General features: G+C 56.3%; 4 protein-coding genes across 4 annotated transcripts; 3 read left to right on the top strand and 1 right to left on the bottom strand.

Moving 5' to 3' along the window:
* Positions 1-583: 583 nt before the first annotated feature.
* HMPREF1541_09355 (trehalose-phosphatase) lies at positions 584-3,476 on the top strand (the record flags this gene model as incomplete). The annotated part of the gene is made up of 2 exons (XM_008714029.1): positions 584-3,236; positions 3,298-3,476. 2 exons carry the CDS (start codon positions 584-586, stop codon positions 3,474-3,476), a joined length of 2,832 nt encoding a protein of 943 aa, XP_008712251.1.
* Positions 3,477-4,445: 969 nt separating this feature from the next.
* HMPREF1541_09354 (uncharacterized protein) lies at positions 4,446-7,391 on the bottom strand (the record flags this gene model as incomplete). Its single annotated transcript, XM_008714028.1, has 3 exons — positions 4,446-7,002; positions 7,061-7,278; positions 7,332-7,391. The coding sequence occupies 3 exons, from the start codon at positions 7,389-7,391 to the stop codon at positions 4,446-4,448; spliced, it is 2,835 nt and encodes a 944-aa protein (XP_008712250.1).
* Positions 7,392-8,864: 1,473 nt separating this feature from the next.
* On the top strand, positions 8,865-9,713 carry HMPREF1541_09353 (uncharacterized protein; the record flags this gene model as incomplete). Its single annotated transcript, XM_008714027.1, has 2 exons — positions 8,865-9,468; positions 9,526-9,713. 2 exons carry the CDS (start codon positions 8,865-8,867, stop codon positions 9,711-9,713), a joined length of 792 nt encoding a protein of 263 aa, XP_008712249.1.
* A 616-nt stretch (positions 9,714-10,329) lies between these two features.
* Positions 10,330-12,418, top strand: HMPREF1541_09352 (uncharacterized protein; the record flags this gene model as incomplete). Its single annotated transcript, XM_008714026.1, has 2 exons — positions 10,330-11,765; positions 11,839-12,418. 2 exons carry the CDS (start codon positions 10,330-10,332, stop codon positions 12,416-12,418), a joined length of 2,016 nt encoding a protein of 671 aa, XP_008712248.1.
* Between the last annotated feature and the right edge of the window lie 231 nt (positions 12,419-12,649).

Raw genomic sequence — 12,649 nt, 5'->3', positions numbered from 1 at the left:
CTCGATCGAGCTTTGTTGACCTTCCTCCGTTTCTGCAACGGTGTCTCTCGCTCATCATCTTTACACTGAACCATCTCATGCCGAAGATGGACAACGCTGTTCGCCTCAAGCTGTAAAAAGAAAGCGGTGCCGCGGCCACTGACTAACTTGAGCGCGCTCACGAAGAAGGAAACCCACAGCTCCACCACCTCTGTTCGATGAAAGTGACCAAAGGCTTCTTGTTCATTTGATTATTGCTTCTGCATCAATTTCGTTCGCTTCTTCCATGCGGCAATTCGACTATTCAGTCGGCGACTAAATTATTCGGCATCGTCCATTATCTGTTAGTGCTAAGGCTCTTTTACGCTGTCCGCTTTCACCCCGTCAACGCTCTTGTCTATCACGAAAATACAGCAGAACGCATCGTCCGAGCGCCATAGGCTTTTTTGCCTGTCCATATCCCTGAGCTTCTGAGCGTCTCGCTTCTGCATATGGTTGCTGTCACGAGGACACATTCCCGATCTGGCCCGGCCAACACGTGCCCAATCATCTCCCTCTCTCTCCTGTCTGCAGGCTAGCAATTCATACGTAGTCGACCAGCACCATGGCGACCGCAAGAGTGGGCGAAGGCCTGCCGTCCAGCGGCTCTGTGCCTCCTGATGTCGATGCCGCCATACCCCTCAACGACGGTGACCCTCAATCTCGCCATGAGTCTGAGCCCCGACCGGCCACATCATATTTCGCTAACACTCATGGCTTCGGCGGTTCGATTTCACCATCTGAGTCTGTTGCCGATGCCGCCAAAGGAGTCAAGACTGGCGCAGAACTCCTGCGTCGCCTCAGCCTAGCAGAGCCACACAAGCCGGAAACTTTCAACTTTAATCCTACCAAGGTCTACCCCGGGCTCAAACTTAGCGGCAACATCATCAGTGCTTCGATCTGCCTCCCTTATCAGTTCAAACATCAAGCCGGTGGAGACTGGAAGCTGTCGCCTCGCAAAGGAACTTCGGCTCTTTTCGACTCTTTCGAGTACATTGCGTCTGACAAGACGCCCTGGAACCATACCCTTGTCGGCTGGACGGGCGAGATCACACCCGTTCAGGAGAAGTACTACACCCCAAGCGCTCTCTCCTCTGCCAACCTTGCAAGAAACCAGACTCAGACCACGACTCCGTTTCAGTCAAGCAGACGGCCGTTAGCCGACGGCACAAAGGCTTCAGCTGCCTTGCCTCCCCCAGGTATGCAGGCACACGTCTACAACCCCGCGACGGATACCATCACGGTCACCAAGGCCGACAGGGACCGGTTGGACGAGCAGCTGCAGGCCGAATGTAGTGGGAAGATGGTGCCTATATGGCTTTCTGAAGATCATGAGGAGGGCATGGTAGATCTGAAGCTCAAAGACCAGGGCCGCTGGCGCCGTTACGCTGAGCACGAGCTCTACACACTTTTCCACTACCGTCAGCACGCACCGGACGATGGCCGGGCCGAAAAGGTCTCTTGGAACGACTATCTTCGCATGAATCAGATTTTCGCCGAGAAGATCATACAGACATATAAACCAGGCGACATCATCTGGATTCACGATTATCATCTTATGCTGCTGCCAAATTTCTTGCGCCAGAGGATACCCAATGCCTATATTGGCTTCTTCTTGCATATCCCCTTCCCGAGCTCGGAATATATGCGTTGTCTGCCGCGGCGGAAAGACGTTCTCAGTGGGCCGCTAGGAGCTACAATGATTGGTTTTCAATCGTACAACTTCGCACGCCACTTCAATTCCTGCTGCAAACGGATACTGGGGTTCGAGTCGAGCTCGGCTGGAGTCGATGCCTATGGTGCTCATGTTGCTGTTGACGTCTTTCCCATTGGCATCGATGTTGCAGCTGTACAAAAGGCAGCATTCGGAGATTCAGCGGTGCAAGAGAACATGACAGCGCTCAGACAGGTATACGCTGGGAAGAAGCTCATCGTGGGCCGAGATCGACTAGACACCGTTAGAGGCGTGTCACAGAAGCTTCAGGCCTTCGAAATCTTCCTCGATCGTTACCCAGAGTGGCGTGATAAGGTTGTCCTCATCCAAGTCACTTCCCCAACAAGCGTGCAGGAGGAAAAAGAAGACAGTGGCCACAAGATCGAGAGCAAGATATCGAGCCTAGTCTCCCGGATCAATGGAGAATTTGGATCACTCTCTCACACTCCAGTCCAACACTATCCACAGTACCTCGACACCGCGCAATACTTTGCCCTCCTGCGACTTGCAGATGTCGGTCTGATCACTTCCGTCCGTGATGGAATGAATACTACTTCCTTAGAGTACATCATCTGTCAGAAAGACCACTTTGGCCCGCTCATTCTTTCGGAGTTCTCTGGAACGGCATCATCACTCGCCAACGCCATACACATCAACCCTTGGGACCTCGGGAACGTCGCAGATACGCTGAATGAAGCTCTGCTCAAACCCAAAGCAGAAAAGAAAGCCGACCACGATAAATTGTACGATTATGTTACAACTCACACGGTCTCCACGTGGACGAACAACTACCTCAAGCGTCTGCTCACAAACCTCACATCTTTCTCTCAATTCGATCTGACTCCTGTACTCGATCGCAAGAAGCTGCTGTCGCGCTACCGCAATAGCTCTAAAAGACTTTTCATGTTCGACTACGACGGGACGCTTACGCCCATAGTGAAAGATCCAAACGCCGCTATCCCCACGGATCGGGTGCTTCGCACACTTAAGGCCCTCGCTGAAGACCCACGAAACAATGTTTGGATCATCTCCGGTCGCGACGCCAGCTTCTTGGAGGAATGGATGGGCCATATTTCGGAACTGGGTTTGTCTGCCGAGCACGGTTGCTTTCTTCGGCGGCCTGGGTCCGAGACCTGGGAGAATCTCACCGAGAGCATGGATATGTCATGGCAGAAAGAGGTTTTCGATGTCTTCTCACATTATACCGAGCGAACTCCCGGCAGCTGGATCGAGCGGAAGCGCGTGGCACTGACGTGGCACTACCGGCAAGTAGACCCCGACTTTGGCTCACATCAGGCTCGGGAATGCACAAAGGTGCTCCAAGACGGAGTCGCTAAGAAGTGGGAAGTGGAAGTGATGAGTGGCAAGGCGAACTTGGAAGTGAGGCCGACATTCGTCAATAAGGGCTTCATCGCCAACCGCTTGGTCAGTGAATACGGATATCAGGACGGTGGCGAGCCTCCCGGGTTTGTACTTTGCCTGGGCGATGACACGACTGACGAACGTAAGTTCCAACGCTTTCTTGATCTACTGGTTGATCCAAATTTGCTAACAGCACCGAAAAGACATGTTTGAAGCCCTCCAGAACTCAAAGCTCCCGCGCGAGCATATCTTTGCCTGCACGGTCGGCGCGAGCAGCAAACGCACAAAAGCCACCTACCACGTCCTCGAGCCGGCAGACGTCATTGCAGCCGTGAGCAGCTTGGTGAAGCCCCGGACTCAGACCATCAACGAACACCGGTAGTACCGAGAAGTTCTCACTCACGCCGAAGAAAATCGTCAGGTGCAGAATGCGCTTCAAGAGCCGCGAGACATGGTCGTAGGACGGCCCCCATTGGGGTGGGAACGGGCAGTCAGGGTATCGACTCGAGTACTGCAGCAGACACCACCTCAGGAGCTCTTCTCCACAAGGGGCCTGAACGAAGGGTTTTTATTGGGTCGCTGGCCTAGCTTGAGACTCCATGAATGTATGTCTCTTGCTCGGGGCAAGCCGTCGTCGTCGGCCAGCCAGGCCTGACAGCGAGACTTCGAATACAGGTCTGTCTGTGGATTCCGTAGGAACCCGCCTGCCGGCCGGGAGCCGAAAGAAAACGCGTTTGGCGCTTGCGTTTGGCGTTTGGCGGCGGATGATGACGAAAAAAGTGACGCAGAAGTGACGCGGATACTGTAGATACATAAGATAGACGACTATCCGTAAAAAGGGCGGGCAGCTGCCACTAGATTTTAAGACGTTTTGAGAAGAAAGGCGCAAGGAAAGCCGTGAATACACAAGCCTAACACAACACTTGAAAATCAGACCCGGCTTCGCGATCCGTGGTTCGTGTAAGAAGTGGGCGATTGTGAATGACTGACTGACTGACACACTGCCTAGGTGTGATATATCTTACATAGATGATGGATGGAAAAGGGACAAGCAGACTCGCGGTCAACAGTCGACAGTCGACAGTCGACGCGGACAGCCTCTTCTACTGTACCTCCAGGCTCTGCACAGGTCAAGAAGAAACTACAGTAGATGATGGACGATGGATGAAGGAGTGCTTTTCCACCACTACTACCACTATAGAAATGGCTATCAGTATCCATATCAGCCAGGCCCAAGGCCGGTAAGGTGGTGGAGACGCATTGAGCTGCCTTCCTCACCTGTACCCCCCTGAGACAAATAGCATTGTCGGTTCGTATATCATTAACTCATCACAGATCTTGCATCTGGGCGTCAGGTCTGCGTGGGAGCCTGCACCTGTCCATCGCTGATCTGGGTGACCACGGTGGTTGCAGACCCGCCGGCCGTCTTGCTGCCGGGCCACGTCGGTGGGTATGGCACAGTCTGGTTGCCATGCCCGGAGGGAGGCGGGGTGCCGCTGCCGCCACCAGATGAGCCACCAGAGAGCGTTCCCTGCAGCGGTGTGTTACGACTCGAGCTTCCCACGTAGATGGTGGGGCTGTCCACTTGCACCCAGTCCTGAGATACAACATCCCAGACACTCACGTCCCTGCGCGCCAGCTCCGCCGTGAAGGTCGCGGAGCCGCCGGCGGGGATGGTGATGCGATCGAAGCCGCGAAGAACCTTGGGTGGCTCATCCTCGCCCAGACCAACATACAGCTGCGCGACCTCGTCGCCGTCGACCCCACCGGTGTTGGTGATGGTGGCGGTGACCGTCGCGACCGTCTCCCAAAGGCCAGGGTTGCCACCGGGGGCGCCACCGGCTGCTAGGATCGGCTGCGGTGAGGCATCGTCGAAGCCGGCGGGCAGGTAATTCGCCGAGGGCTCCCCGTAATCGGGGTCAGTGGAGGCAGCTTCCAGGTCGGTGGTGTTGAGATAAGGATAGATGTACAGGTAGGTGCGGTCAGGGATGCTGTCGTTAGGGAAGAGGTAGTCAGCGACGTTGGTGCTGATGTTGCCATACGTGGGGGCAGGACTTGTCTGCACGAGGCCACCACCCGGGACGTAAGGTGAGGGGTTCCCGGGGGTGATGACTAGGTCAGAGTACTCAAAGGTTGTGTAGCTAAGACCGAAGCCAAACTCGTAGATGGGCTCGATATCGTACTCGTCGAAGTGGCGGTAGTCGATGTAGACGCCCGTGGTGGAGAAGTCATCTTGCGGGGCATCAAATTGGCCATTGTTGGGTTCGTAGATGACATCGGCGCCGTAGTCTTCGCGATTCCTGGCAATGGTGAACGGGAGTTTGCCACCAGGATTGACGGCGCCGTAGATGACATCGACGAGAGAATTGCCGCTTTCTTGGCCAGGAAGCCCGGCCCATAGAATAGCCGTGACGTTCGGATTGTCGTACCAAGCGGTGACGTTGACGATGCCGACGGAGTGAATGATGACAATGGTGTTGTTGTTGTAGGTGGTAACGTTTTCGATGAGTCGATCGCCACCGTTCCACAGAGAAAGGTTTCGGCGATCGCCAACGTTGTCGTCAACGGAAATAAAGCCCTCTCCCGAATCAGCATTGACGAAGACCAGAGCTGTTTGCGCAGTGGTTGCCAGTCTTTGGATTTGGGTGTCGGCGTAATCGTCACAGATGGTTTGCACATCTCCGCTGCCTTGAGTGCGGACATAGGACTCGATTGCGCCCTGTGGAGTAACGAGGTAAGGGAAGTCGGCTGTACCGGATCCCCAGCCCATTGCGAGCGTGCCGTTATCACAGCCACGGTCGGCACAACCGTTGGGGCCCTGAGGATTGCTGCAAGCGTCATAGCCAAAGATACCGAGCTGTTTCTCACTACCGGTCAGGGGTAGCCCTCCCTCGTTCTTGAGCAGGACTGCAGACTGCTGGCCGACTCTGCGCACCACGGAAGCATGGTCATCCTGAACATTGACGTGCTCGTTGACAAGCTCGATGGGCGAATTGGGATCGGCAGCGTGGATATGGTCAAAGGTATCGTAGCCCCAGGAGAAAAAGTTGGTAGGAGTATAGTGTGTGTCACGACCAACATAGTAGTATGCAGCCATGATCCTGACGGCCATGTCGTCAAGACGGAAGTGGGGCATGGTGCCGTTGAGAACGGCAATGGTAAGGTTTGTGCCCCAGTATGTGAGACCAGTGTTGAAGACGGTGTCACCGGGCATGCTCATGTCAAGACCTGCGGTTGCGGTGCCCAATCCACTGTGCTGGGCTTGCCAATCGGACATGACGAAGCCTTGGAATCCAAGTTCGTTCTTCAGCAGGTGATTGAGGGTGTATGAGTTCGCACAGCCGTACGAATTGTTGATCTGCTGGTAAGAGCACATGATGGCCCCGGTACCAGCGCGCACGGCGTCGGCGAAAGGCCAGAGGTAGAGCTCGTGCATGGTCTTGTCGTCAATGTTGGATGACAGGGTTGCAGTGATGTTATAGCCGCGATCCTGGGATTCGCCGGTCTGGCGGAAGTGCTCTTGCTCGTTGGCAATGTAGTGCTTGGTGGTAGCAATGACGCCGGCGCTCTGCATGCCCTGGATGGTCTCGGCGACGAGCTTGCCGGAGAGGTAGGGGTCGGGGCTGAATCCTTCCCAATTACGACCTCCGGTGGGGAAACGACCGATGGGACCAACAACGGGACCAAGTTGAGCGTCGACACCCTTGCCAACGGATTCTTGGCCCATGGCAACTCCGCGCTCGTTGGCAAGCTCACGGTTCCAAGTTGCAGCGACATTCATGCCGGCAGGGAATGCGGTCACGAAGTCGACAAAGCGAAGACCGAGAGGAGAATCTTGCATGCAGAGCGATGGAAAGCCGAGACGCGGGATTGCACCGACGTTGCCGACGCATTTGTCGCTCGACCAGCTAGAAGGGTGTCAGCCTGTTTGCCTGTTTTCGCAGCGTGGTGCGGTTCACTACTCACCCGGTGCCGGTGGTCAAGTTCACTTTCTCAGGCAGCGTCAGCTGGCTGACAAAAGCAATGGCCTTCTGGTATGCAGCACCCCAGTCGCCCGCGCCGGAACCCCATGGGGAAGGGTAGCTGGGGGGAGATTCGAGGATTGGGCCATCGTAGTCGTTGTTGAATGGCTGCTGCTCTTGTCGCTTTGCCAGTGGCTGTGGCTCTTGTTGGGGCTCAGAAGGCTGTGAAGTCGATTAGTATTCCGGGTTGATTGACAAGGACGGCCGCAACGTACCCTTGCAGACACGATGCTGGGCAGCGCCAGGCCAATGACGGCCACTGAAGCAAGCCACATGGCGTATACCCAAGCTCAAGTACAGGTGATGCGAGACACAGTATAATTGATCAGACTGCTCTCGAGTTCCAGAGACAGAGACTGCGTCATGAAGAGAGAGAGAAGGTACGACTGAAAGGGCGGATGGCAACTTTTTTCAAGCTATGGACGAGCTCAAGCTTAGCAGCTCCATCATCCATGAGCATGACAGCTCTCCGCAGATGTTGATCCCAGGTGATCCCAGGTGATCCCAGGCACTGCTGCACAACAGGCGGAGTGTTGCATCCAGCGTCTGTCACTTGCCTCAAGCAGCTACGCCGCTGCACCCCGGCCGCTCGGATCCAGGCAGCCTAAACCCAAGCTGTTTACCCGTAAGCCTTGGCCGGGAGGTGCTTAGCAACGTCTTCTTTTGCCCCGCGCAGACAGTCATCAGTGCTAGTTTCGCGACCTAGGAGATGGTCTCACAATAATTGTCAATGTCTAGAAACCCCTTGCCGATCTTGTTGTTCGTGGCATGCTGAGATACTCCTTGAGCCAACACTCGAGAGGACTGACGATCAGACAATTTCCTCAACAATGCCGCGGTGTGTCACTCGTGTTCTGTACCGTTGATCGGCGCTACCAGGAGCCGGCCGGACAGCTAACCACACTGGGCAGCTCGGCCTCTTTGTCCAAGAACCTGGGGTCGCATACACTGCGGATGAGTATACAAAGAGCCACCTCTGGGCCAATTCCCGCACTGGGTACATCATCTGTCCGGCCTTTCCGCAGAGCGACCTAAGCTGTCATCCCGGTGGCAACGTCGCGCTTTCATGTTCTCACCAGAGAGTACAGGACTGCGGACTAGGACGCGGATTTTCGGGCATGTGCTCCGCAGAGTCTGCGATGGTCATGGTGATTCATGGACTAAAAAACGAGCTGCAGATGCGCATCCTACCCCACGGCCGCCCCCCGAAGATTACCCTCCGCCGTCAGTCGCGCGGTGGACTGGAAGATGGGTGTCACCGTCGCATTGTCCAAGGTACTCCATACCAGGGCTCTTCGTCAGCCCACTGCATGTATGCTTCGTGCTCTTGGTCAACGTGACCTGGGCCATGAACCTGCATGTTACGGCAGGTCATGTCGACCAGCGTCGGCATGCTGGCATGCGTCATCTCGCTGTCGGACTCGCCGCGAAGCGTTGAGCGCGCTTACGGACCACGTTCCTCGCACCCGTTCCCCGCGAAACGAGCTCAGATACAGCTCACAGGTCAGTGTAGGACGGTCCGGATGGGCTGATGCCGCGACGGGCGCTGCGATGGAAACGCGTGTGACATCATACCTGTGGCGTTCCCAGCCACCTCGCCTCCTCTCATTTCGTCTCTGTCGCTGGAAACCGCTGGTGTCCCTTGCATATTCCGTACTGCGGCTTCTTGCCTTACACGTGCTCGGAATCGCTCGTGCTATCAGTCTGGTATAAAACAATATCTAAACCTTGCACGACCGCCTCTAATCATGGTATCTACACGGCATCACCCAAGGCCGTTTCCTGAAGCTCCCTCTCCAACCGGGCGTTCTTCTGCCACCAGCAGTCCTGCGCCGCCGTCGCCCACCTCACCGACTCCCAACGGAATGACCGCGGTCGCAAAGGCGCGCCCCGTGCGGAAGCGCAAATCCGCTGCGGCAACCACCAACACTTATGCTCATGTCATCGAACCCTCCGTCATCCTCTGGCTATTTGTCTCGCTGATCCTGGTGGCTTGGGATACCGGCTACATCTTCATGCGACCACTGTCCATGCCGGGCGGCTCGGCGCATTCGCCCGTCTGGTCGCCATATGCCCTATACGGTACCGTCGATTACATTTACGGCTGGCCGGCCTGGAACGATGGCGTTGGCTTCACCGCTGCTCAGGGCTTTATGAACATCATCGAGTCTTCCATGTATCTGTACTATCTGTACAAGGTTTTCCAACACGGCGAGGGCACTGGGTGGTACAGCGTCTGGGACACGAAACGCTGGTCTCAGAAGGCAGTGGTCGAAGGCGACGGCATGGCAACAGCTGTACTCATCTGCTTGACCGGCGCTGTCATGACTGTGAGCAAGACCGTGCTGTATTGTGAGTACTTCTCTGCTGGCGCATGGGCATCGGTGGTGCTAATAATTCCCTTCGCAGTCCTCAACGAATACTTTTCAAGCTGGATGAACGTCGGACACAACAACTGGTCGCGGCTCATAGTCCTCTGGATCATTCCCAACGGTGCCTGGCTTGTGGTTCCCACCTGGGTCATCTATCTGCTCAGCCGGGAGGTCGTCTCCGCCATGCAACTCGCGGGGAGGAGTGCACCAGAAAAGGACGATTAAACCTTCTGGCCTCCATGCCACGAAAAGAGGTTATGAAGCCAGCCACTCTACCTGTACATAGGATACCCTCACAGGGCGCAATTGTAAAGAGCTTTCTTATGCACAAACATACGGCGCATGAAAGTCTAGTTCCATTTTCCGGAGTATCAATTGGTAGATCTGCCGTCTCAGATCTTCTGTCTGTCGATCCCCTGCCTCTAGCTCGCTGCGACCTGCACATGGCGGAGAATTTAAATGTCGTCACCACTCAGTGACTTCAGGTACCATCAGACTCTAGACGAGGCTCTCCCCATCACCACCAACCTCAAGCAAGGCTGCGATATATTCATCCCAGAGCTGCGAAGGTGCCCATCACCTGGTCTTAAAGGCATTTGACAGCACCAGCGATTAGGGTACCACTTTGTGTGTCCGAGACGCATCACAGATTCAAAACGCGCGCCAAGAACACCAGGCAGTGAACGAGCGAGCTTCCAACGACCGACCACTTCTTCAATTCACCAGCGCCCATCACCTCACGTCGAACTCTGCGTTCTGCGTGGCCTGACTCACCGCTACCACCCCACAATTAGCGCCACTCAAACAACCATTCGCCCACCCACCCTTTCTTGACAGCACCATGCCGCCCAAATCCCGCTTCAAAGCACCGCCATCACCCTCCAAGGCAAACAAACCCAACGCCACCTCCGGCCCCGTCGTCCTCTACTGGCACCGCACCGACCTCCGCCTGCACGACTCCCCCGCCCTGACGCACGCCCTCTCGCTGCGGCCCTCGGCCTTCTACCCCGTCTGGACCTGGGACCCGCACTACGTCTACACGGCGCGCGGCGGCGCCAACCGCTGGCGCTTCCTGACCGAGTGCATGGCCGGGCTGTCGGCCGGGTACGAGCGCGTCACGCGGGGAGACAACCGGCTGTGGGTGGTGCGGGAGGCGCCGGCGACGGTGCTGCCGAAGCTGTGGACGAAGTGGGGCGTGGATGTGCTGGTGTTTGAGGGGGATGGGGACTGGTATGCGCGCAGCCGGGACGCGGAGGTGCGCAGGTTGGCCGAGGAGGCGGGCGTGCGGGTCGTGGTCAGGCATGGGAGGACGCTGTGGGAGGAGGGGAAGGTGGTGGAGCGCAATGGCGGTCAGCCGACGATGAGTATGGCGCAGTTGGTCAAGGCGACGCAGGGCTGCGAGGTCGAGCGGCCACAGGGAGAGCCGGGGGTTGTGCCGCCGCCGGGGTGCGATGTGCTCCAGAGCTTGAAGGAGATCGAGGAGGAGGGCCACCAAGTGCCACAGGCGGAGGGTTCGGTCGATATGAATGAGGACGCGAGGACGAAGGGTCAGAGTAAAGAGTACGTGAGCCTGTTGGGGGCAAATGGCGATGCCGGAGTTCCCACACTGGAGGAAATGGGCATGGACCCCGGGGACGCAAAGAGTCCACATCACGGTGGCGAAGAGAACGCGCTGGCCGAGCTCAAGCGAGTCCTGGACGACGAGGAATACACCGCGACGTTTGAGAAGCCCAAGTCGGCACCCACCGACTTTTCTCCAAGGTCCACCACCGTGTTGAGCGCGCACCTACACTTCGGGAGCCTGGGCATCCGCCAATTCTACTGGGGCGTGCTGGACGTGTTTGACAAGAGGAAAAAGGCCGGCAAGCACGTGGCCGCGGAGCCGATGAACCTGATCGGACAGCTCAAGTTCCGCGACATGTACTTCTCGGCACAGTACGCCATCGGCGACGCCTTTCAGCGAGAGGAGGGCAACTCGGTCGTCAGGGTGGTCGACTGGTACCTGCCGAGTGATGGCCAGGGGGGCTACGAAGTCGACAGCGAGGAGGCCGAGCAGTGGTTCCTGCGCTGGAAGGAGGGCAGGACGGGGTTTCCGTTCATCGACGCGCTGATGAGGCAGCTGAAGCAGGAAGGCTGGATCCACCATTTGGGGAGGCACATGGTGGCGTGCTTCCTGACGAGGGGGGGCTGCTATGTACATTGGGAGAGGGGCAAGGAGGTGTTCGAGGAGTGGCTGATCGACCATGAGAGTGCCAGCAATGCGGGCAACTGGATGTGGTAAGCATGCTATCTACTCCGTTTTCGCGCATCAGATCTCGATCATATCTTTGCTAACCATATCTTTCTACAGGCTGAGCTGCACAGCTTTCTTCAGCCAGTTCTACCGATGCTACAGCCCAGTCAGCTTCGGCAAGAAGTGGGATCCGCAGGGGACGTTCGTACGACATTACGTGCCCGAACTGGAGAAGTTCGACAAGAAGTACATCTACGAGCCTTGGAAGGCGCCCATCGCCGACCAAAAGAAATGGGGGTGTCAGATCAAGGGCGATGGTTCTTCCGACACAGGAGACGGCGCGACTACTGTATACCCAAAACCAATGTTTGACTTCAACGAAAGACGAGAAATATGTATCAATGGCATAAAGCATGCTTACAGCATCGGCATGTATGGTACAGACAAGCGGCGACTGAGCGGCGAGTGGAAGAAGGTCTTTGGCAAGGAGGAGGGAGGTAAACCGGCAAAGGGCCAGAAGCGGGTCAGGGGTGCTGATGCGGATAATGAGGGGCATGAAAGTGATGACGGTCAGGACGCTGATCAAGGAGATGTGACTGAAGAAGACAGGCCAAAGAAGAAGGCTACCAAGACGGCAAAAAGCGGAAAAGCACAGATGAAGCTTGATGCTATGGTAACGAGGGGAAAAGAGAAATAGATGCCAAAATGACCTGGTACGCCCGCGATGTTGATGAGCTACATTCACACTTCACAACCTGCGTTCTTGCCAAGTTGCTACGTGAAGTTTTGATACCATTACCCGCATTTCCATCCCTCCACGAGCATGTCAAGTACGCCAAACAGCTTCGACAGCGCTGTTAAGCGAGTTGGCCGTAACTTGGTTGCGACTTTGGCATGATGCAACGAGAGCCGGGACACTTAGCGTCGG

Source organism: Cyphellophora europaea (genome assembly GCF_000365145.1).
Source record: "Cyphellophora europaea CBS 101466 unplaced genomic scaffold supercont1.10, whole genome shotgun sequence".
Taxonomy (NCBI): domain Eukaryota; kingdom Fungi; phylum Ascomycota; class Eurotiomycetes; order Chaetothyriales; family Cyphellophoraceae; genus Cyphellophora; species Cyphellophora europaea.
This window is presented reverse-complemented; position numbering and strand designations above follow the sequence as displayed.